General features: G+C 41.4%; 1 protein-coding gene across 4 annotated transcripts in view; it reads right to left on the minus strand.

The window, feature by feature from the left end:
• Window positions 1–26665, minus strand: part of LOC112267294 (potassium voltage-gated channel subfamily KQT member 2-like) — a 149415-nt gene that overhangs the window by 13459 nt on the left and 109291 nt on the right. The window contains exons 9-12 of one of the 4 annotated variants that reach the window (XM_024445576.2): window positions 19132–19200; window positions 18897–18926; window positions 10428–10681; window positions 9494–9541 (exon numbers count right to left, since the gene is read on the minus strand). In XM_024445576.2, coding sequence (XP_024301344.2) covers window positions 9494–9541; window positions 10428–10681; window positions 18897–18926; window positions 19132–19200 — 401 coding nt within the window. Of the gene's footprint in view, window positions 1–9493; window positions 9542–10427; window positions 10682–18896; window positions 18927–19131; window positions 19204–26665 lie in introns of all 4 variants that reach the window. The other 3 variants (XM_024445567.2, XM_042300700.1, XM_024445585.2) reach the window with 3 other exon arrangements.

Consider the following 26665-nt stretch of genomic DNA (forward strand, 5'->3'; position numbering starts at 1 on the left):
TGTGCAGTCACACATTTAACTTTCAATTATTGTAATAGTTGATTTTCTATTTTTGGGATCTAAAGGCCAGACTCAAGTTGGCACCAATTTGCATCAGAGAAATAGGAGGTTCAGACTGATGACAAGGCTGAGTAAATCTTTCCCTATATATTTCAATGTTGGTGTTGTATTCGAGATGGTAAGGATTCCTCCCTTTTCAAGACCATAACGGTTCATGGTGTGCAAGAGGCTTTATTCATATTTAGTTCTGTGTATCTAGTGTATGTAGTATGTGTATCCAGCATAATCAAGTATGTCTATGAGCTCAAGTATGTGAACTCTGAGCTCAAGAAATTTGAGGTAGATATCTGTATTGACATATAAAGAGCTTGAACTTGCCTGAAGGTGTCAATAATTTTGGGCCACAGCATTGACCTATCCCAGTTTCACTCCAACAGACAAAACATTGTGCACCTAATGCCAAAATACAGAGCCGTGAAACTGCATCACGTCTTCCCCAACATGGCTTCCATTTTTAGGGGAGGGGATCTAGTGTCACGGTTCTATAGTGCTGTGCTTAAAAGACCCTTAGTGGGCGCCGAAGGCCAACTGACAGATCAGACAGCTTCCTTCATGCAGGTTAGAATGCAACAGTGGCAGCCATTTTGAGTTGAGTGAATTATGAAAATGATGGGACCCACCCATTACTGTGCTCATGGAATGGGTCTACAGTTGGGCATGCATTATATTGCTTCAATCATATAAACACTTGTTTTTATTCATTTTGATCTGGTGGCCATCCCCCAAGCAGACATGGGATTTGTTTCTTACTGATTAACCCCTCAATTGCTGCAAAGGAGGTGGAGAGGAGAAGGAAAAGACAATAAAATAAACCTGGTTAAATTGTGGGATAAAATCATAATACAATCACCAAAAACCAGGCTTATTAGGAAATTCTATACAATATCATGATGTAAAGAACCCGAGGGCAGTGGTGATATTCAGTTGTCTCAGTGGGTATCTTGTCATGTATTACAGAATCTCTCTGAAGGTACAATGCAATATGGACAGCAGGGGTATTGGCCAGATCTGCATCGTGGGGTGATGAGTAACAATTATGGGCATCAAATGTAGTTTGGGACAGTAATTAGTGGAATGGACTGAAGAAGAAAGGACTGCTGCAACAGGATTTAATAACCCCTTAAGAAATACGCAAAATCCATTATAATGCAAAACATAGGCGCTTACATTTCCTCATGATTAGGGCATTCACAGAAAGTGTTACCAAGATTTTCATACTAGTTGCAGTCACTGTTTCTAAAGCAAAATTGTGAAAAGGAATGTTGTGACAATGGTCATTTGACAGTGAAAACCCTACACTGTCATGCAGCAACCAGTGACAAAGCTGTGGAAATTTGCATCGGGATGTTAAAATAAGTTACCAAGCAAACTCAATTAAAATGTCACTCTGAAAACAAGGTTCCAAAGCCGTTTAAGCTAAGGCTTCATATGAACATGACCCAACTGATACAGTATCGTAATGAGGCTAAAGCAGCAACTCTGTAAAGCAGCCAACTTATTTAGATGTATACACATTGGTATATTTGTCAGATTTGAATTCATTCCAATGCTCAGATATGACAAGATGTGATATATTGTACAATAGTCAAGTAGTGCCAAATCAGTATATTCAAAAGCATTTCCCCAAAGGATGGATCAATCTAATGTCACATACTTGAACATATTATGTGCATAGTGTTACAACTATGAAACATATTTGTAGGTTTTGTGATAAATGATCAGTAGGTAACTCACAACTACAATTTGTAACATGTAAGCATGTCGGATCTTTTGTTTTCCAAAGGTGTGCAGTTGAGGATTCCTCCCAAGTCACAACTGGTTGCTGCATTAGAGTTACAGGCAGTGGAAATCAGTAAATGCAGCATCATAATGCCTTCATAAGGCTGCCATAGAAGTGGCATAAGGCCTGCTACAGTATACCATTACATGTAAGCCCAGATGGCATTATGAAGTGTCGAAACATACAATCAGATTAAAATGTCTCACAGTTCTCGCTTTGTAAGTGTTACGTCACTTTGCAAAATGGTAATGACATATCATGACAGGCTTTATGTCATCATTTTGACACTATAATTTGTCATGATCGTGTTGTGTTATAGAGGCATCATGTCAGGCTAACTGAAATGTAACAGTTAACTTGAGTCCTATCAATTGAAAAAAAAAATTTTTTACTAGTCTGGGAATCCAAAATGAATTGCTGTTTTATCAAGCTAATAATTATCATGACGTAACAGACATATCAACAGAGGTCAGTAACAGTCATTACTATAAACTGACAGATTGTTATGGCTTGTTACTGAGGTTGAGATGTTACCTTAACCATGCTACTAAATGATTGCTGTAATTTAGCCAAATAATTTTGCAACAGTTATCAGCTAATGGCATGAGACTGAAATCAATGTGAGACTGATATGTGCACAACACTGATTACATGCACACTCGGTTTTTGGCACTAATTTAACTCCATATAATAACTTTAGAAAATTGTTTTAAGCATCATTTAGCATTATTTTGATCTGGTTGATCACCAGAACATATGTGAGAAATCGGATTTAGGCAGATTTCTCTCATTTCATGTCCAAATCCTCCCAGTGTCTAAAATGTATTGTGTAACTCAATGGTTCCCAAACTTTTATAGTCCCATAACCCTTCAAACATTCAACCTCCAGCTGCGTACCTCCTCTAGCACCAAGGTCAGCGCACTCTTAAATGTTGTTTTTTGCCATCATTGTAAGCCTGCCACACACAATATACGATACCTTTATTAAACAGAAGAATGAGTGTGAGTTTTTATCACAACCCGGCTCGTGAGAAATGACAAAGAGCTCTTATAGGACCAGGGCACAAATAAAGTAACTTTATTGAGCTACACCAGGTATTCCCTAACCCCCCAGGGGTACATCAGGGGTACACCAAGTAAAAATGTGATTCACAATTATTTTCTTTTTTAAAACAAAAAACTTAAAAATAAAAATAAAATATTCACATTTTCAAACAGTCCATTTATATTTTCCAACGGGGCTATACACTTGGGTGAGTTTTTTTCTCTCGCCTGAGTAGCCTTGTTTCACTGCCAAAAATAAAATTAAACCATCTAGTTTTCAGCCGAAATAACAACAATGTCAAATACAGGTAGCCTAGTCAAATAATTAACATCCAATCAAATTAACCGTTACTGTCTCGCGGGAAATCCACTAACGGTCCGTATGTAGCCAAACATAGCTGCTGCTCATTCCTTTTGCTCGGAAATTGATAAATGGGTAAAAAAAAGTAAGGCCCGAGTCCATAGAGACATACCAGCTCTACTGGTAGTACTGCTACTACCAGCAGTAATACACCTGCGCCTGTCGACGACACAAGTTGTTCTGCTTCCATGAGCACATCCAATGCTGGCATCAGTAATTCTACAAACAGTGGGGCAAAAAAGTATTTAGTCAGCCACCAATTGTGCAAGTTCTCCCACTTAAAAAGATGAGAGAGGCCTGTAATTTTCATCATAGGTACACTTCAACTATGACAGACAAAATGAGAAAAAAACAATCCAGAAAATCACATTGTAGGATTTTTAATGAATTTCTTTGCAAATTATGGTGGAAAATAAGTATTTGGTCAATAACAAAAGTTTATCTCAATACTTTGTTATATATATATCCTGTTGACAGTACAGTTTCCCCAAGGGGTACCACACCACCCCGCTCAACTGAAACAGTGGCGCACAGAATGCAGAAATATTCTTAGAAATATTTCACCTCCACACATTAACAAGTCCGATAGCTCAAATGAAAGATAAACACCTTGTTCATCTACCCAGCAAGTCAGATTTCTAAAATGTTTTACGGCGAAAACATAGCACATATTTATGTCAAACCACCACCAAAGACACGGCTAATTTAAATAGCCATTTTGTCGAACAAAAGATGCAATCACAAACGCAGGATTAAAAGAAAAATAATTCACTAACCTTTTGAAAATCATCAGATGACAGTAATAGGACATGTTACACAGTACATTTATGTTTTTGTCAATAATCTGCAATTTATATCCATAAATCACTGTTTACATTGACGCCATGTTAAAAAAATGCTACTAAAATGTCCGGAGAAATTATGATAACTCCCCCAGAAAACGCCAGATAACAGCAATACACATCATAAACTTTGACTAAATATACATGTTCTACATATAGTTAGAAAGATACTCTCCTTCTTATTGCAATCGCTTTGTCACATTTCTTTTTAACGTTAGAGAAATCGTTTATTTTTCAATAATCTGAGACGGCGCTCAGACATTAGCAATATTTCTCCGCTATGTTGGAGTCAACAGAAACACAAAATTACCACATAAATATTCCCTTACCTTTGATGGTCTTCGATCATAAGTCGTGGAAGGAGTCATACTTACCAAAAACAGCGTTTGGTTTTCAAGTCTGTGTCTTTGTGTTATCAAATTCCGGCTGAAATGCAGCCAAAATTCGAGGGGTTGCGCATCAAAACTTCAAAATTACATATATGTCGACTAAACTGGTAAAACTAAGTGCAGAATCAAGCTTTAGGATGTTCTAAACGTGCAAAACAATTCTCAACTCGAACAGACAAACTGGCATCGTGTAGTGATTCCTGGAACAAAGGCCACTCTAGGCGCAACGCGCGCATGAGAGTGCATGTGTTTTCACGTGACACCAAGGTTCTTGCCCGCCAAAGGGTGAAAGCCCGCGCGATTTTCACAATGAAACGCCCTATTGAAAGAAGACATCTCGCCGAAGACATAGAAACTGTTCCCAGATCCGTAGCTGGTTGGGAAGGGTGGGGGCGATTACGTCAAAGTTGGCCCAACTTTCCTGATGGGGGAGATAGTTTTGGAGAATGGCTGCCCTGTGAGTTCTGCTTTACATACAGACATAATTCGAATGGTTTTAGAAGCTTTAAAGTGTTTTCTATTCAATAATAATTATTATATGCATATATAAGCAATTTTGGACAGATTTCTTTTCTGTTTACTATGGGCACGCAATTCCTCCAAAGGTGGCAGTATTGTGCATAGCCTTAACAGGTTTGTTATATACCCTTTGTTGGCAATGACAGAGGTCAAAAGTCTTCACAAGGTTTTCACACACTGTTGCTGCTATTTTGGCCCATTCTTCCATGAAGATCTCCTCTAGAGCAGTGATGTTTTGGGGCTGTTGCTGGGAAACACGGACTTTCAACTCCCTCCAAAGATTTTCTATGGGGTTGAGATCTGGAGACTGGCTAGGCCACCCTAGGACCTTGAAATGCTTCTTACGAAGCCACTCCTTCATTGCCCGGGCAGTGTGTTTGGGATCATTGTCATGCTGAAAGACCCAGCCACGTTTCATCTTCAATGCCCTTGCTGATGGAAGGAGGTTTTCACTCAAAATCTCACGATACATGGCCCCATTCATTCTTTCCTTTACACGGATCAGTCGTCCTGGTCTCTTAGCAGAAAAACAGCCCCAAAGCATGATGTTTCCACCCCCATGCTTCACAGTAGGTATGGTGTTCTTTGGATGCAACTCAGCATTCTTTGTCCTCCAAACACGACGAGTTGAGTTTTTAACAAAAAGTTCTATTTTGGTTTCATCTGACCATATGACATTCTCCCAATCTTCTTCTGGATCATCCAAATGCTCTCTAGCAAACTTCAGATGGGCCTGGATATGTACTGGCTTAAGCAGGGGGACACGTCTGGCACTGCAGGATTTGAGGCCCTGGCGGCGTAGTGTGTTACTGATGGTAGGCTTGATTGCTTTGGTCCCAGCTCCCTGCAGGTCATTCACTAGGCCCCCCCCGTGTGGTTCTAGGATTTTTACTCACCGTTCTTGTGATCATTTTGACCCCACTGTGTGAGATCTTGCGTGTAGCCCCAGATCGAGAGAGATTATCAGTGGTCTTGTATGTCTTCTATTTCCTAATAATTGCTCCCACAGTTAATTTCTACAAATCAAGCTGCTTACCTATTGCAGATTCAGTTTTCCCAGCCTGGTGCAGGTCTACAAGTTTCCTTTGACAGCTCTTTGGTCTTGGCCATAGTGGAGTTTGGAGTGTGACTGTTTGAGGTTGTGGACAGGTGTCTTTTATACTGATAATAAGTTCAAACAGGTGCCATTAATACAGGTAATGAGTGGAGGACAGAGGAGCCTCTTAAAGAAGAAGTTACAGGTCTGTGAGAGACAGAAATCTTGCTTGTTTGTAGGTGACCAAATACTTATTTTCCACCATAATTTGCAAATAAATTCATTAAAAATCCTACAATGCGATTTTCTGGATTTTTTTATTAATTTTGTCTGTCAGTTGAAGTGTACCTTTGATGAAAATTACAGGCCTCTCTCATCTTTTTAAGTGGGAGAACTTGCACAATTGGTGGCTGACTAAACACTTTTTTGCCCCACTGTATGTTGTTAGCCCAGCTAGCATGGACACTGAAAGTTGTGAATCTGGTGCCACCAAAGAGCTACTGCCCCCTTACCCGGGAAAGCACTGAACAACTACATTGTTCTGGGGTTCACTTATATTGGAAGTAGAGCCTTTCCTCAGGCACAGTGTGTTATATGTGTAAAAGTACTATCTCACAACTCGATGAAACCTTCACTCTTGCGCAGATATTTAGAAACAAAACATGCCAATTTGAAAAACGAAGCCACAGGAGTTTTTTGAGTGAGAATTAAGACAAATTTCGAGTAGTAAGACATGTATAAATCCAACAGATACCACTAATAAGAAGGGACTGGAAGAGTCTTATATGGTGAGCTAAAGAGTGGCTAGGACACTGTCACGACTTCCTCCGAAGTCGGTCCCTCTTCTTGTTCGGGCGACGTTCGGCGGTCGATGTCACCGGCCTTCTAGCCATCGCCGATCCACCTTTCATTTTCCATTTGTTTTGTCTTGTCTTATCTTCCCACACACCTGGTTTCAATTCCATCAATTACAGGTTGTGCATTTAAAACCTCTGTTCCCCCCCATGTCCTTGTCCGGTATTGTTTATTGTAGTGCTTGTGCACATTATGTCTGGTGTGCGTCGGGTTTTGTACCCATGTATTGATTGTTCTGGTTTCCGGTGGGTTTTTATTATTAAACTGCGCCGTTGGAAACACAGTTTTTGCTCTCCTGCGTTTGACTTCTCTGCCGTCAGTACGCACCCATTACAGACAGGCAAGCCCCATGCTATTGTGGAGGACTTCATTCTTCCTGCTGCCATGGATATGGCTGGGAAACTGCTGGGGGAAAAGGCCAAAAAAACTATACAGACAATATCTTCATCAAACAACACTGTTTCACGACGCATCAGGGACATGGCAGGAGATGTTTTGAAACAATTACTGCCTTGCATATAAGCCAGTGAATTATATGCGTTACAGCTGGATGAGTCAACAGACTTGGCGGGCCTGGCACAGCTCCTGGTATATGTCCTTTATGTTTATGGGGGGTTAATTAAGGAAGACATCCTCTTCTGCAAACCACTGGAAACCAGGACAACAGGAGAGGATATTGGACAGCTTTGTGACATCAAATGGACTTTGGTGGTCAAGATGTGTTGGCATCTGTACTGATGGCGCAAAAGATATGACAAGGAGACATAGTGGAGTGGTAACGTGTGTGCAAGCAGTTGCTCCTGATGCCACTTGGGTACACTGCAGCATCCGCCGAGAGGCTCCTGCTGCCAAGGGAATGCCTGACAGCTTGAAATAAGTTTGACACTACAGTGAAATGGTTAACTTTGTTAAAGCAAGGCCCCTAAACTCTGTATTTTCTGCACTCTGCAATGATATGGGCAGCGACCATGTAATGCTTTTACAACATACAGAAGTGTGCTGGTTATCAAGGGGCAAAGTACTGACACGTTTTCTTTACTGACCATAATTTTCACTTGTCTGACCACTTGCATGATGATGAGTTTCTCACACGACTGGCCTATCTGGGTGATATTTTTTCTTGCCTGAATGATCTGAATCTAGGATTACAGGGTTCTCCGCAACTATATTCAATGTGCGGGACAAAATTGAGGCTATGATTAAGAAGTTGGAGCTCTTCTCTGTCTGCACTAACAAGGACAACACACAGATGTTTACATCATTGTTTACATAATTTTGTGTGCAAATGAGCTCAAGCTTACGGACAATGTCAAATGTGATATAGCGAAGCACCTGAGTGAGTTGGGTGCGCAATTACATAGGTACTTTCCTGAAACGGATGACACAAACAACTGGATTTGTTATCCCTTTCATGCCCTGCCTCCAGTCCACTTACCGATATCTGAACAAGAGAGCCTCATCAAAATTGCAACAAGCTGTTCTGTGAAAATTGCCAGATTTCTGGACAGGGCTGCGCTCAGAGTACAGGCAAATCCTTGGCAAATCGCGCTGTTAAGACACCGATGCCCTTTGCAACCACGTACCTATGTGAGAGTGGATTCTCGGCCCTCACTAGCATGAAAACTAAATACAGGCACAGACTGTGTGAAAAATGTTTTAAGACAGACTCTCTCCAATACAACCCAACAATGCAAAGTTATGTGCATCCTTTCCAGCACACCCTTTTCATTAACCTGTGGTGAGTTATTCACAATTTTCAATTAACAAATAAGGTTTTTTATGTAAGATGGTTAAATAAAGAGCACAATTATTGATTATTATTTGTGCTCTGGTCTTATAAGAGCTCGTTGTCACTTCTCACGAGCCGGGTTGTGACAAAAACTCACACACTCATTCTTATGTTTAATAAAGGTATCGTATAGTGTGTGTGTGGCAGGCTTACAATGATGGCAAAAAACAACATTTGAGAGTGCGCTGACCCTGGTGCTAGAGGAGGTACGCAGCAGGAGGTTGAATGTTTGAAGGGGTACAGGACAATAAAAACAGTTTGGGAACCACTGAGCTACACAATACATTTTAGACACTTTGGGAGAATTTGGACAGGAAATGAGAAAAATATGTCTAAATCTGATTACTCACATGAGTTCTGGTGATTAGTATTGACAGTACATGGTTTATGTAGTACATGATGATGCAGTACATGATGATGTTATCATATTCAAAAACAAAGTAAATCAAACAGACAACAGGAAGGTGATGCCATTGCCAGCAAATAAAAATAGACGTTATCCTGTACTATATTCTAACGTCTTTACAGCTGTTTGCCAAATGGAACAAATAAAAAAAACTAATTCCAAACACGGGCTGGGTTCTCAGACACAGATCAAGCCTAATCCTGGACTGGAAGACACTTTAAAAATGGAGATTCTTCATTGAGCATGCTTTTTAGTCAGAGACTGGGCTTCTGTGTCTGGGAAATCAGCCCAAAATGCACACCAAACCAAAAACAAAACATGATATCTGTACATGAGGTAATAAATCCTTTTATATATTGCTTAACGGTGTGTTGATCGTGGATGTTGAAACAAGCATCTCTGTTTGCCTGACCTGGTGAGCTCTTCTGTCTGAATTCTTCATCCTGCATCTCAATCAGCACTTTAGCACACCGTCAAATAGAGAAACGAAAAGGAATCGATGAGGATTGTGTTTTGCCTAGCGTGCATCAAATGATTCTGTCAACGTACAGAGAAAAACGCCATCAAGAGCAACAATTGCATGAACACAGACACATAAAACAGACCGGACATATTTAACAGAACTGCCTCGTGTAGGGCAAACATATGCTGCCATGCTGTTTAATTCATGATTCATATCTATGCTTAATTAACAGTAACACTTAACCACTTTAAGACTTGAACATCTAAATATTTTAAGGGGTGGTGACAATGCTCATAATATACTACCACTAGGATTGTTATAAGACATGTAATGGGAACTCATGAGTTCGTCATGAAACTGTTTTATAGAGCTATATAGAGGACAGATGTTATTACACTGTCATCATCAGTTCAAAGGTTTGTTATAACCTGCTATAGTCAGAGTAATGTAGCCAACCAAATCCTTATGATAGCATTAAGTGGCATTATGACCATTGTTATAACTTGTCTCTGTCACCTAACTTTAAAACATCAACGACATCAGCAGAACATAATCACAACACTATGTCTTTCTCTAATTGTACTGTTCCAAGTCTGTTTCAAATGAACCAAACAGAAAGGTAACAAAGATACCACAGATAATAGACAAAAAAGTGTGACACCCGGGAAAGAACAGGGCCACAATAGATACAGCACATAACACAACATGCAATTTGAACACTCACAGCACAGCACATCACACCACACAACAAACTCATTTCCAAGATGGCCGCTTGGATGCCATTGCAACACTAAAGCCACAAAGAACAACACATCATTCAAAAGCTAGACGGAACTCAACATATCAAGTACCACAGAAACACACTGTGTAAAGATACTCCTACCTTCCGAGTTTTGGCGCGAGGCGGCGCCCTTCATGCGGAAGGCTTGACGTGCCCGGCTGCGTTCTCCGAAACTCCAGCTCTTGGGCACTTTGTTGGGGCTGTCTTCATTGCTGTTGTCGGCGCTGGGGGACCTGTGAACGGGTTGGCCTTGACCCTGGCTGCCTTGTCCACTGGTGCCCTGGGGTGAACCTTTCCCTTTGGTCCCTGAGCTCCGGGGACTGGAGAAAACACGCTCCTTCAGGCTGACCTTCTGACTGGAGGGGTCAAGGGATCAAGAGACGTTGAGAGGAGATGTCATGTGATCGCCACTCAATCAATACAAGTCAGTGTTGTTCTGTGTATTCATGCAGATCTTTATTTACCAACTTGCAGTTATGGTAATCAGATGCTATTGATGTTGCAAAATTTAGTGGTTTACTAGCTGTACAATGTTTTGGTATTGCATTCATTCAGCCCCAACTGAATATTGTCGGAGTATCACAACAGACGCCTCACAAGTTACTCTAATTACTTGGCAGTAAGTAATCAGTTAAAATATGCTTTTCAATAAATTTCATTTTATAGGACTTGTCTAAAACACAAACACCTTACCCAGGCCTTTTCACACTCACAAGCTCAACATATTGGTGACCGTATGACTCAATCTCCTGAGTAAGTATGTGCACTACTTATGAGCCTGGCCACGAGTTCATGAGAGGACAAGATCAGAGCACAACATTGTGCCACGCTCATAAATAACGTTGTCATTGACGCCACGCCGTCATGCAGCATTAGTCAGAAATTGGATGGGTAAAAAAAAAAAAGAAGAAGTGTCAGTAGGTAGCCCACAGGCTCTCTGTGTTGTTGTGTCCTTGTTTGTGCTCCAAATAGCACCCTATTCCCTATGTTGTGAATTTCTAAGTAGTGCACTATATAGGGAATAGGGTGCCATTTGGGACGCAATCCTTGAATGCAAAGAAGTTTGTTTGTTTATTTATTAGGATCCCCATTAGCTGTTGCTTATGCAGCAGCTAGTCTTCCTGGGGTCCACACAACATACAAAACATAACATAATACAAATCATTGATAGACAAAAACAGCTCAAGGACAGAGCTACATACAAATAAGACTAATACGTCTGAAACCTGTTTTCACTTTGTCATTACGGGGTATTGTGTGGAGATGAATGAGGAAAAAACAAACAATTTAATTCATTTTAGAATAAGGCTGTAATGTAACAAAATGTGGAAATAGTCAAGGGGTCTGAATACTTTCCGAATGCACTGTATGTGTATTAAAAGTAGTCAAAACTTTAGCATTTGGTCCCACATTCCTTGCACCCAATGATGACATCAAGCTTGTGACTCTACAAACATGTTGGATGCATTTGCTGTTTGTCTTGGCTGTGTTTCAGATTACACTTCTAGGTTAATGTGGATGCTACCATGGTAACGGATTGTCCTGAATGAGTCGTGAAAAATAATAATATTGAGTGAGAAACAGACTCCTCACAAGTCCTCAACTGGAAGCTTCATTAAATAGTGCCCCCAAAACACCAGTCTCAACATCAACAGTGAAGAGGCGACTCCGGGATGCTGGTCTTCTAGGCTGAGTTACAAAGAAAAATCCATATCTCAGACTGGCCAAAATAAAAGATTTAGATGGCCAGCATCCCTGAGTCGCCTCTTCGCTATTGATGTTGAGACTGGTGTTTTACGGGTACTATTTAATGAAGCTGCCAGTTGAGGACTTGTGAGGCGTCTGTTTCTCAAACTAGACACTCAAATGTATTTGTCCTCCCAAACCTCTTTCTATTCTGGTTAAAGCCAGTTTGCGCTCTTCTGTGAAGGGAGAAGTACACAGCGTTGTACGAGATGTTCAGTTTCTTGGCAATTTCTCGCATGGAATAGCTTTCATTTCTCAGAACAAAAATTGACTGACGAGTTTCAGAAGAAAGTACTTTGTTTCTGGCCATTTTGAGCCTGTAATCGAACCCACAAATGCTGATGCTCCAGATACTCAACTAGTCTAAAGAAGGCCAGTTTTATTGTTTTTTTTTATCAGTACAACAGTTTTCAGGTATGCTAACATAATTGCAAAATGGTTTTGTAATGATCAATTAGCCTTTTAAAATTATAAACTTGGAGTAGTTAACACAATGTGCCATTGGAACACAGGAGTGATGGTTGTTGATAATGGGCCTCTGTACGCCTAAAAAATGTGCTTTTCTTTCAAAAACAACATTTCTAAGTGACCCCAAACTTTTGAACGGTAGCGTACATATCAGCATACATATCTATATCACACATCATCATCATACCATTCTGCATATATACATTTCAACATCTACAATGCAGCCGGAAAGTATTCAGACCTTGACTTTTTCTATATTTTGCTATGTAACAGCATTATTCTAAAATGTATTAAATTGTTTATTTTCCCCTCATCAATCTACACACAATACCACATAATGACAAAGCAAGAGCAGGTTTTGAAATTATCACAAATATATAAAACAAAAACAAAATACTGTATGTATGTACAGTGCCTTGTGAAAGTATTCGGCCCCCTTGAACTTTGCGACCTTTTGCCACATTTCAGGCTTCAAACATGAAGAATCAACAACGAGTGGGACACAATCATGAAGTGGAACGACATTTATTGGATATTTCAAACTTTTTTAACAAATCAAAAACTGAAAAGTTGGGCGTGCAAAATTATTCAGCCCCTTTACTTTCAGTGCAGCAAACTCTCTCCAGAAGTTCAGTGAGGATCTCTGAATGATCCAATGTTGACCTAAATGACTAATGATGATAAATACAATCCACCTGTGTGTAATCAAGTCTCCGTATAAATGCACCTGCACTGTGATAGTCTCAGAGGTCCGTTAAAAGCGCAGAGAGCATCATGAAGAACAAGGAACACACCAGGCAGGTCCGAGATACTGTTGTGCAGAAGTTTAAAGCCGGATTTGGATACAAAAAGATTTCCCAAGCTTTAAACATCCCAAGGAGCACTGTGCAAGCGATAATATTGAAATGGAAGGAGTATCAGACCACTGCAAATCTACCAAGACCTGGCCGTCCCTCTAAACTTTCAGCTCATACAAGGAGAAGACTGATCAGAGATGCAGCCAAGAGGCCCATGATCACTCTGGATGAACTGCAGAGATCTACAGCTGAGGTGGGAGACTCTGTCCATAGGACAACAATCAGTCGTATATTGCACAAATCTGGCCTTTATGGAAGAGTGGCAAGAAGAAAGCCATTTCTTAAAGATATCCATAAAAAGTGTCGTTTAAAGTTTGCCACAAGCCACCTGGGAGAGACACCAAACATGTGGAAGAAGGTGCTCTGGTCAGATGAAACCAAAATGTAACTTTTTGGCAACAATGCAAAACGTTATGTTTGGCGTAAAAGCAACACAGCTCATCACCCTGAACACACCATACCCACTGTCAAACATGGTGGTGGCAGCATCATGGTTTGGGCCTGCTTTTCTTCAGCAGGGACAGGGAAGATGGTTAAAATTGATGGGAAGATGGATGGAGCCAAATACAGGACCATTCTGGAAGAAAACCTGATGGAGTCTGCAAAAGACCTGAGACTGGGACGGAGATTTGTCTTCCAACAAGACAATGATCCAAAACATAAAGCAAAATCTACAATGGAATGGTTAAAAAATAAACATATCCAGCTGTTAGAATGGCCAAGTCAAAGTCCAGACCTGAATCCAATCGAGAATCTGTGGAAAGAACTGAAAACTGCTGTTCACAAATGCTCTCCATCCAACCTCCAATAAATGTCGTTCCACTTCATGATTGTGTCCCACTTGTTGTTGATTCTTCACAAAAAAATACAGTTTTATATCTTTATGTTTGAAGCCTGAAATGTGGCAAAAGGTCGCAAAGTTCAAGGGAGCCGAATACTTTCGCAAGGCACTGTATATATATCACATTTACATAAGTATTCAGTCCCTTTGTTGAAGCACCTGTGGCAGCGATTACAGCCTCAAGTCTTCTTGAGTATGGGAGTTTCTCCCATTCTTCTCTGCAGATCCTCTCAAACTCTGTCAGGTTGGATGGGGAGTGTCGCTGCACAGCTATTTTTAGGTCTCTCCAGAGATGTTAGATCAGGTTCAAGTCCAGGCTCTGGCTGGGCAACTCAAGGACATTCAGAGACTTGTCCCGAAACCACTCCTGCATCGACTTGGCTGTGTTCTTAAGGTTGTTTTCCTGTTGGAAGGTGAACCTTTGCCACAATCTGGAGGTCCTGAGCACTCTGAAGCAGGTTTTATATCAAGGATCTCTCTGTACTTTGACCCTGTTCATCATTTCCTCAAACCTGACTATTCTCCCCGTCCCTGTCGCTGAAAAACATCCCCACAGCATGATGCTGCCACAACCATGCTTCTCCATAGGGATGGTGCCAGATTTCCTCCAGATGTGACGCTTGGTATTCAGGCCAAAGAGTTCAATCTTGGTTTCAGCTGACCAGAGAACCTTGTTTCTGATGGTCTGAGAGTCCTTTAGGTGCCTTATGGCAAACTACAAGCAGGCTTTCTTGTGCCTTCTACTGAGGAGAGGCTTCCGTCTGGCCACTCTACCATAAAAGGCCTAATTGGTGAAGTGCTGCAAAGATGGTTGTCCTTCTGGAAGGTTCTCCCATCTCCTCAGAGGACCTCTGGAGCTCTGTCAGTGACCATCGCATTCTTGGTCACCTCCCTGACCAAGGCCCTTCTCCCCGATTGCTCAGTTTGGCCAGGCGGCCAGCTCTAGGAAGGGTCTTGGTGGTTCCAAACTTCTTCTATTTATGAATGATGGAGGCCACTGTGTTTTTGGGGATCTCCAATGCTGCAGAATTCTTTTGGTAGCCTTCCCCAAATCTGTGCCTTGACACAATCCCATCTCGGAGCTCTTCCTTCGACCTCATGGCTTGGGTTTTGCTCTGACATGCACAGTCAACTGTGGGACATTATATAGACAGGTGTGTGCAAGTTGTAGAAACATCAACCATGTTCAATGGAAACAGGATGCACCTGAGCTCAATTTCAAGTCTCATAGCAAAGGGTCTGAAAACATATTCAAATAAGCTATTTCTGTTTTTTCTTTGCAATACATTTGCAAAAATGTCTAAACATGTTTTCGCTTTGTCATTATGGGGTATTGTGTGCAGATTGAGAAGGGCAAAAAAATATAAAAATCAATTTTAGAATAGGATGTAATGTAAGAAAATGTGGTTAAAAGTTAAGGGGTGCACTGTATATACAAACAAGTTAATTAGGTCAGAGCGGGGGGACGTGTGGGTCATGTGGTACTGTTTTATTTGTTTTTTAAAGCTCATTTTGCAGATTGTAAAATGAGATGGGAGTTCCATGTGACCATGTCTCTATATAAAAAATAATCAGAAAATGTTCATACCCCTTGACTTATTCCACATTTTGTTGTGTTACAGCCTGAATTCCAAATGGATTACATTGATAAAAAACATTCTCCCATCTCCAAAAACATTTTTGCACATATATTGAAAATTAAATACAGAAATATCTAATTTACATAAGTATTCACACCCCTGAGTCAATACTTTGTAGAAGCACTTTTAGAAGTGATTACAGCTGTGAATCTTTCTGGGTACATTTCTAAGAGTTTTCCACACCTGGATTGTGAACATTCTTCAAGTTCTGTCAAAATGGTTGTTGATCATTGCTAGACAACCATTTTCAGGTCTTGCAATAGATTTCAAAGTAGATTTAAGTCAAAACTGTAACACGGCCAACATTCTTCTTAAGTAACTCCAGTGTAGATTTGGCCTTGTGTTTTAGGTCATTGTCCTGCTGAAAGGTCAATACATCTCCCATTGTCTCATGGAAAGCAGACTTTACCAGGTTTTCCTTTAGGAATTTGCCTGTGCTTGGCTCTATTACGTTTCTATTCATCCTGAAAAATGTGCCTGTCCTTAACGATTACAAGCATACCGATAACATGATAAAGCAACCACTATGCTTGGAAATATGAGTGGTACTCAGTAATGTGTTGTATTGGATTTGTTGCAAACATAACACTTTGTATTCATGACAAAAAGTTTCCTTCCTCTCTGGCAACTGAGTTAAGGACTCCTGTATCTTTGTAGTGACTCTGTGTATTGATACGCCATCCAAAGTGTACAGTCGTGGCCAAAAGTTGAGAATGACACAAATATAAATTTTCACAAAGTCTGCTGCCTCAGTTTGTATGATGGACATTTGCATATACTCCAGAATGTTATAACGAGTGATCAGATGAATTGCAAAGTCCCTCTTTGCCATGCAAACGAACTGAATCCCCAAAAACATTTCCACTGCATTTCAGCCCTACCACAAAAGGACCAGCTGATATCATGTCAGTGATTCTCTTGTTAACACAGGTGTGAGTGTTGACGAGGACAGGCTGGAGATCACTCTGTCATACTGATTGAGTTCGAATAACAGACTGGAAGCTTCAAAAGGAGGGTGGTGCTTGGAATCATTGTTCTTCCTCTGTCAAGCAAGGAAACCTGCCGTCATCATTGCTTTGCACAAAAAGGGGGCTTCACAGACAAGGATATTGCTGCCAGTAAGATTGCACCTAAATCAACCATTTATCGGATCATCAAGAACTTCAAGGAGAGCGGTTCAACTGTTGAGAAGAAGGCTTCAGGTCGCCCAAGAAAGTCCAGCAAGCGCCAGGACTGTCTCCTAAAGTCGATTCAGCTGCGGGATCGGGGCACCACCAGTACAGAGCTTGCTCAAGAATGGCAGCAGGCAGGTGTGAGTGCATCTGCACGCACAGTGAGGCAAAGACTTTTGGAGGATGGCCTGGTGTCAAGAAGGGTAGAAAAGAAGCCACTTCTCTCCAGGAAAAACATCAGGGACAGACTGATATTCTGCAAAAGGTACTGGGATTGGACTTCTGAGGACTGGGGTAAAGTCATTTTCTCTGATGAATCCCCTTTCCGATTGTTTGGGGCATCCGGAAAAGGGCTTGTCCGGAGAAGACAAGGTGAGTGCTACCATAAGTCCTGTGTCATGCCAACAGTAAAGCATCCTGAGACCATTCATGTGTGGGGTTGCTTCTCAGTCAAGGGAGTGGGCTCACTCACAATTTTGCCTAAGAACACAGCCATGAATAAAGATGGGTACCAACACATCCTCTGAGAGCAACTTCTCCCAACCATCCAGGAACAGTTTGGTGACGAACAATGCCTTTTCCAGCATAATGGAGCACCTTGCTATAAGGCAAAAGTCAAACTAAAAGTGATAACTAAGTGGCCCAGACCTTAATCCCATTGAGAACCTGTGGTCAATCCTCAAGAGGCGGGTGGACAAACAAAAACCCACAAATTAAGACAAACTCCAAACATTGATTATGCAAGAATGGGCTGCCATCAGCAGATTGCAGAGGTCTTGAAAAAGAAGGGTCAACACTGCAAATATTGACTCTTTGCATCAACCTCATGAAATTGTCAATAAAAGCCTTTGACACTTATGAAATGCTTGTAATTATACTTCAGTATTCCATAGTAACACCTGACAAAAATATCTAAAGACACTGAAGCAGAAAACTTTATGGGAATTCATATGTGTCATTCTCAAAACATTTGGCCACGACTGTAATTAATAACTTCACCATGCTCAAAGGGATATTCAAATGTCCGCTTTTTAAATTTTTACTACCAATAAGTGCCCTTCTTTGCGAGGCATTGGAAAATCTCCCTGGTCTTTGAGGTTGAATCTGTGTTGGAAATTCACTGCTCGACTGATGGACCTCACCGATAGTTGTTTGTGTGGGGTACAGAGATGCGAAAGTCATTCAAAAATCATGTTAATCACTATTATCGCACACAGCGTGAGTCAGTGCAACTTATTATGTGACTTGTTAAGCACATTTTTACTCCTGAACTTATTTAGGCTTGCCAAAACAAGGGTGTTGAATACTTATTGACTCAAGACATTGCAGCTTTACATTTTTATTCATTTGTTAATGTTTTGCTTTGAAAAACATAATTCCACTTTGACATTATGGGGTAATGTGTGTGACAAAAAAACACATTTTAATCCATTTTCAATTCAAGCTGTAACACAACAAAATGTGGAAAAAGTCAAGAGGTGTGAACGCACTGTAACATTGTGCGTTGCGTTAAATTTGTATAGTGTTGATATGAACCCACTAAGTACAGTGAAGGGCAAGGTGTGCTGCTCTATTCTGGGCCAGCTGATGCTTTCTTATGTTATTCTTTGCTGCACCTGACCATATAAAACCGTGAAATAGTCAATATGTGATACACTAGAAACAGTAGGACTTGTTTGGTCGAGTATTGGTCACCTTAGTGACATGGCTGGTACTCTCAACGTTGGTGACTGTTTTGAACAGTCTTCAGGTTCAGTGTCAACTTTGGAACTGACCAGAAATTTGGGTTGGAGATGAGTGAAATAGATTATTTTGACCTCGTTGTAAAATTATGTTTTGATACTAACCTTGGGGAGGCCTCCGGTTGGGGTTCCTTCCTGTTTGGTCAGGAAACACAAAAGACACACACACACACACACACACACACACACACACACACACACACACACACACACACACACACACCATTATATTGTCAATAATCTGTCAAATATGATATAGTAGTATTGATGCTATATTTTTTATAGATATAGTAGCACACTATATTTTCCATGAATGATGAATTCAGATTTTGTTTCAGACCTGAATGACAGTCCCGACTTGCTCTTCAGATTTCTTAGTAGATCCAGTTGATTTAGTGGCGGGATCAGTCTACTTATAAATAAAAGACAAAAGATGTGTTGGTGTTACAAGGAAGAAGAGAAAAACTTATGCCAGCACAGCTTTACTGCATATAGAATGGCTTGGTTTTGTTTCAAATGTTCTATATGAACGTATATTATTCCCGATGCAATCACTGCCATGTATGGGTAGTAGGCCATTTATGGGTAGTAGGTAGTAGATTTCAATTTTACTTGATTTCAAATGCCTCCTTTACCAAGAGCTTGAATTCTGTGAGGATGTTTTCAATTGCCCTGTAACCAGAACTAAGATGGCATTTTCATAATTTTTGGGGAATGCAGGTAAGAGAATGTGACACAGTAACAAACAACTGCAATTACTATCCCATTCATTAATCGTCCAAAGTTTTGTAAAAGATACTTGTCTTACGTAATATAATGTTTCATTAAACTTCACTGTAGTCATACAGCATTTGAATTCAATTTGACACCCCAACTTTCAAAGTAGCCTGTTGTTCTTTATGAGACAGGCACATTAATTTATCCAAGACTTGCAGTACCTATCCAATGGAAACCTTTCTCTGCAGATGAGATAAAAAGTACCCAGTCCTTCGGCTTTGGGCCCACTATGCGACAATCAGATATGGCCCAGTTGCAGTCCCGTTTGCCTTTTTCCCTTCAGCAATCAATCAATACTCAAGCTCAAGTTAGCCATCTATACACCTGGCATAGAACATTCACATTAACAACGACTAATCACTACCAATACACTTAGACAAGCCTGTGACATCACACAGGGGACCAAATAGTCACAAACTAACTAAAATTATGAACCAGAATTCACTAAATTGGAAAACAGTCTTTTTCATTTGTCTGTCTGTCTGTCTGCCTGTCTGCCTGTCTGTCTGTGTGTAATGTTATGCCGTGCTGTGTGTGTGTGTGCTATGCCAAGAAAGCGAGAGCAAGATAGAGCGAGAGCGACAGTGAGTGTGATTGTGTGCGTGCGCTACTGGATATTAAATATGATAAGATGGTGCTGCAGTGGATAGCTGACCAATTCTGCTATTTTGTGTGCTTTCTTTATGCTGATCTTAACTTTTTTTGGACATAATATTTGTACCATAATTTCCTATGACCAAAAACATCTCCTGGACATCAGAACAGTGATCATTAACCTCAGTTCTTAACTATATTTTCGTAAAACTGCATTGTTGGTTAAGAGCTTGTAAGTAAGCATTTCACAGTAAGGTCTACCAAAAACTTTAACAGAAAGTACCAGTGACGCGCTCAATATGGAAGTGGCCCGATGAAGCGAATGTTAGGCTACAGAACCATTTCGATAGCACAGACTGGAACATGTTCCGGATTCATCTGATAACATTACTAAATCAGTCACCGACTTCATTAATAAGTGCATTGACAACGTCGTCCCCACAGTGACCGTATGTACATACAAATCAATACATGACTAAGACCTAATCCTAATACGTAGGCTCTGATGCTCGTCGGATATGGCAGGGTTTGCAAACTATCACAGATTACAAAAGAAAACCCAGCTGCGAGCTGCCCAGTGATGCGAGCCTACCAGAAAAGCTATATTTCTTCTATGCTCGCTTTGAGGCAAGCAACCATGCATGAGAACACCAGCTGTTCCGGACAACTGTGTGATCTCGCTCTCCGTAGCCGATGTGAGAAAGACCTTTAAACAGGTTACTATTCACAAGGCAGCAGGGCCAGACGGATTACCAGGATGCGTACTCAGAGCATGCGTTGACCAGCTGGCAAGTGTCTTCACTGACATTTTAAACCTCTCCCATTCTGTAATAACAGCATTCAACACCATACTGCCCTCCAAGCAGCTCAGGACCCTGGGACTGAACACCTTCCCTCTGCAACTGGATCCTGGACTTCCTGACAGGGCCCCCAGGTGGTGAGGTTAGGCAACAACACATCCGCCACACTGACTCTAAACACGGGGGCCCCTTAGGATTGCGTGCTTAATCCACTCCTGTACTCCCTGTTCACCCACGACTGCATGGTCACGCAAGACTCCAACACCATCATTAAGTTTGCTGATGAGGGTTGTCCTGATCACTGACAATGAGACAGCCTATAGGGATGAGGTCAGTGAGCTGGCAGTGTAGTGCCAGGACAACAATCTCTCCCTCAACGTCAGCAAGACAAAGGAGCTGATAGTGGACTACAGGAAACGGAGGGCCGAGCACGCCTCCATCTACATTGAAGGCTGTAGTGGAGCAGGTCGCGAGCTTCAAGTTCCTCGGTGTCCACATCACTAAGGACTTATCATGGTCCACAAACACCAACACAGTTGTGAAGAAAGTACGACAATGCCTCTTCCCCCTCAGGAGGCCGAAAAGACTTGTCATGGGCCCTCAGATCCTCAAAAAGTTCTACAGCTGCACCATTGAGAGCATCTTGACTGGCTCCATCTAGGGCTGTGGCGGCATCACGGTAATAGCCTGTTAATTAACAAACAATTTAAGTATCTACAGGCCTCCACCCATACAAGCTGCATTCAAGCCACCGATGTGCACCTTTAGAACATCTACATTTAAAAAGTTGAATAAATCTATTTAATATACACCATCACAATAAATCCATTATTTATTTATTCAGGTCTAAAGAGACATTATGATATGAATAACAATTTATTTTATAAGAACAGAATATGAGTTGGTCTACTGTATGTTATCTGGCAATGCTCAATGCCATAGGCTTGTTCATTTAGCTGAAAAGATATGCTTATAAGTCCTGTGCCATTATTTTACCGGACTCCTTTTTAAAATCTGCGTATTTCTCCAACGCTCAGTTGTCCTGAGTCTGCACAACACTGCCAGGACCTAGAATCAAGGGAGACACTCAAGTTTTTAAATCCTATATCGCTTGACACATTCATGAAAATAGTAATGGCCTCTAAACCTTCAAGCTGCATACTGGACCCTATTCCAACAAAACTACTGAAAGAGCGGCTTCCTGTGCTTGGCCCTCCTATGTTGAACATAATAAATGGTTCCCTATCCACCGGATGTGTACCAAACTCACTAAAAGTGACAGTAATAAAGCCTCTCTTGAAAAAGCCAAAACTTCACCCAAGAAAATGAAAAATTATCGAATCTCCCTTTCCTCTCAAAAACCTTTGAAAAGCTGTTGCACAGCAACTCACTGCCTATATGAAGACAAACAATTTATACGAAACGCTTCAGTCTGGTTTTAGACCCCATCATAGCACTGAGACGACACTCGTGAAGGTGGTAAATTACCTTTTAATAGCGTCAGACCAAGGCTCTGCATCTGTCCTCATGCTCCTAGACCTTAATGCTGCTTTTGACACCACATTCTTTTGGAGAGATTGGAAACCCAAATTGGTCTACAAGGACAGGTTCTGGCCTGGTTTAGATCTTATCTGTCGGAAAGATATCAGTTTGTCTCTGTAGATGGTTTGTCCTCTGACAAATCAACTGTATGTTTCAGTGTTCCTCAAGCCTCCGATTTAGCACCATTATTGGTTTCACCATATATTTTACCTCTTGTTGATGTCATTCAGAAACATAATGTTAACTTTCATTCCTATGCGGATGATACACAGCTGTACATTTCAATGAAACATGGTGAAGCTCCAAAATTGCCCTTCCTGGAAGCCTGCGTTTCTGACATAAGGAAGTGGATGGCGGCAAATGTTTAACTTTAAACTCGGACAAAACAGAGATGTTGGTTCTACGTCCCAAGAAAAAAGAGAACTTCTGTTGGATCTGACAATTAATCTCGATGGTTGTACAGTCGTCTCAAATAAAACTGTGAAGGACCTCGGAGTTCCTGATCTCTCTTTTGACAAACATATCAAGACTATTTCAAGGACAGCTTTATTCCCATCTTCTTAACATTGCAAAAAAATCAGAAACGTTCTGTCCAAAAATGATTCAGATAAATTAATCCATGCTTTTGTCACTTCTAGACTAGACTACTGGAATTCTCTACTTTCTGGCTACCTGGATAAAGCAGTAAATCAACTTCAGTTAGCTCTAAACACGGCTGCTAGAATCTTGACAAGAACCAAAAAATTAGATCATATTGCTCCAGTGCTAGCCTCTACACTGCCTTCCTGTTAAGGCAAGGGCTGATTTCAAAGTTTTACTGCTAACCTACAAAACATTACATGGGCTTGCTGCTAACCATCTCTCCGATTTGGCCGAGGGGTGTGAAGGTAACCAGAAAGGCACTGGAGCGACGAACCACCCTTGCTGTCTCCGCCTGGCCGGTTCCCCTCTCTCCACCGGGATTCTCTGCCTCTAACCCTATTATGGGGGCTGAGTCACTGGTGCTCTTCCATCCCATCCCTAGGAGGGGTGCATCACTTGAGTGGGTTGAATCACTGACGTGATCTTCCTGTCCGGGTTTGGTGCCCCCCTCAGGTTCATGCCGTGGGGGAAATCTTTGTGGGCTATACCCTGCCTTATCTCAGGGTAAGTTGGTGTTTGAAGATATCCCTCTGGTGGTGTGGGGGCATGTCATTAAACAAAGTGGGTGGGGTTATATACTGCCTGGTTGGCCCTGTCCAGGGGTTTTGTCGGACAGGGTCACAGTGTCTCCTGACCCCTCCTGTCTCAGCCTCCAGTATTTATGCTGCAATAGTTTGTGTCGGGGGCTAGGGTCAGTCTTATATCTGGAGTATTTCTCCTGTCTTATCCGGTATCCTGTGTGAATTTAAGTATGCTCCCTCTAATTCTCTCTCCCTCCCGGAGGACCTGAGCCCTGGGACCATGCCCCAGGACTACCTGGCCTGATGACTCCTTGCTGCCCCTAGTCCACCTGGTCGTGCTGCTGCTCCAGTTTTAACTGTTCTGCATGCGGCTATGGAACCCTGACCTGTTCACCGGACATGCTACCTTGTCCCGAACCTGCTGTTATCGACTCTCTCTCTCTACGGCACCTATTATTATTTGACCCTGCTGGTCATCTATGAACGATTGAACATCTTGGCCATGCACTGTTATAATCTCAACCCGGCACAGCCAGAAAAGGACTGGACACTACTCAGACTCTTGTTCCTCTCTAGGTTTCTTCCTAGGTTTCTGCCTTTCTAGGGAGTTTTTCTTAGCCACCGTGCTTCTACATCTGAATTGCTTGTTGTTTGGGGTTTTAAGCTGGGTTTTTGAAGAGCACTTTGTGACATTGGCTGATGTAAAAAGGGCTTTATAAATACTTTTGATTGATTTGATTAATGTATATTAAAAACAATATAACTGAACTTAGCTGAATCAAATAGAAAGGATGTTATTCCCATTCTGGAGCATGTGCGCATTTGAAGTGTTTATGTTGAGCATAAAAGTGACCATTTGAAACAGGTCCTAGATGCTAGTGCGTATGGCCCAGTACATAATTATTTTCTTATCAAACAAACAATACCCCATAATGACAAAGCAAAAATAGGCTAATTTATTTATTTAAAATAAAAAACGGAAATATCACATTTACATAAGTATTCAGACCCTTTACTTTGTTGAAGCACCTTTGGCAGCGATTCCAGAATCGAGTCTTCATGTCTATGACGCTACAAGCTTGGCCCACCTGTATTTGGGGAGTTTCCTTCCATTCTTCACTGCAGATCCTCTCAAGCTCTGTCAGGTTGGATGGGGAGCATTGCTGTACAGCTATTTTCAGGTCTCTCCAGAAATGTTGGATTAGGTTCAAGCCCAGGCTCAGGCTGGGCCACTTAAGGACAATCAGAAACTTGTCCTGAAGCCATTCCTGCGTTGTCTTTGCTGTGTGCTTAGGGTCGTTGTCCTGTTGGAAGGTGAACCTTCCCCCACAGTGAGGTCCTGAGTGCTCGGGAGCAGGATTTCATCAGGGATCACTGTACATTCCTACATTCATCTTTGCCTCGATTCTGACTATTCTCCCAGTCCCTGCCACTGAAAAACCTCCCCACAGCATGATACTGCCACCACAATGCTTCATAGTAGGGATGGTGCCAGGTTTCCTCCAAAAGTGATGCTTGGCATTCAGGCTAAAGAGTTCAATCTTGGTTTCATCAGACCAGATAACCTTGTTTCTCATGGTCTGAGAGTCTTTAGGTGCCTTATGGCAAACTCCAAGTGGGCTGTCATGTGCCTTTTACTGAGGAGTGGCTTCTGTCTGGCCACTCTACAATAATGGCCCGATTGGTGGAGTGCTGCAGAGATGTTTGTCCTTCTAGACGCTTCTCTCATATCCTCAGAGGAACTATAGAGCTCTGTCAGTGACCATCGAGTTTTGGTCACCTCCCTCACAAAGGCCCTTCTCCCCCGATTGCTCAGTTTGGCCATGCGGCCAGCTCTAGGAAGAGTCTTGGTGGTTCAAAGCTTCTTCCATTTAAGAATGATTGAGGCCACTTTGTTCTTGGGGACCTTCAATGCTGTAGAAGCTCTATGGATAATTCCTTCGACTTCATGGTTTGGTTTTTGCTCTGACATGACCTGTCAACTGTGGGACCTTATTTAGATAGGTGTGTACCTTTCCAAATCATGTCCAATCAATTGAATTTACCACAGGTGGACTCCAGTCACGTTGTAGAAACATCTGAAGGATGATCAATGGAAACAGGATGCACCTGAGCTCAATTTCGAGTCTCATAGCAAATGGTCTGAATACTCATGTAAATAAGGTATCCGTTATTTAAAAAAAAATACAAATTCAAAAACCTGTTTTCACTTTGTCATTATGAGGTATTGTGTGTACATTGCTGAGGAAAATGTTTTATTTAATCAATTTTAGAATACGGCTGTAACATAAAGAGTGGCAGAAGTCAAGGGGTCAGTTGAAGTCGGAAGTTTACATACACTTAGGTTGGAGTCATTAAAACTCGTTTTTCAACCACTCAACAAGAAATTTGTGAACAAACTATAGTTTTGGCAAGTCGGTTAGGACATCTACTTTGTGCATTTTTCCAACAATTGTTTACAGACTGATTATTTCACTGTATCACAATTCCAGTGGGTCAGAAGTTTACATACACTAAGTTGAAAATTCCAGAAAATGATGTCATGGCATTAGAAGCTTCTGATAGGCTAATTGACCTCATTTGAGTCAATTGGAGGTGTACCTGTGGATGTATTTCAAGGCCTAACTTCAAACGCAGTGCCTCTTTGCTTGACATCATGGGAAAATCAAAAGAAATCAGCCAAGACCTCAGAAAAAGAATTGTAGACCTCCACAAGTCTGGTTCATCCTTGGGAGCAATTTCCAAATGCCTGAAGGTACCATGTTCATCTATACAAACAATAGTACGCAAGTATAAACACCATGGGACTACACAGCCATCATACTGCTCAGGGAGGAGACGCGTTCTGTCTCCTAGAGATGAACGTACTTGGTGCGAAAAGTGCAAATCAATCCCAGAACAACAGCAAAGGACCTTGTGAAGATGCTGAAGGAAACAGGTACAAAAGTATGTATATCCACAGTAAAACGAGTCCCATATCGACATAACCTGAAAGGCA

Source organism: Oncorhynchus tshawytscha, linkage group LG02 (genome assembly GCF_018296145.1).
Source record: "Oncorhynchus tshawytscha isolate Ot180627B linkage group LG02, Otsh_v2.0, whole genome shotgun sequence".
NCBI classification, from domain to species: domain Eukaryota; kingdom Metazoa; phylum Chordata; class Actinopteri; order Salmoniformes; family Salmonidae; genus Oncorhynchus; species Oncorhynchus tshawytscha.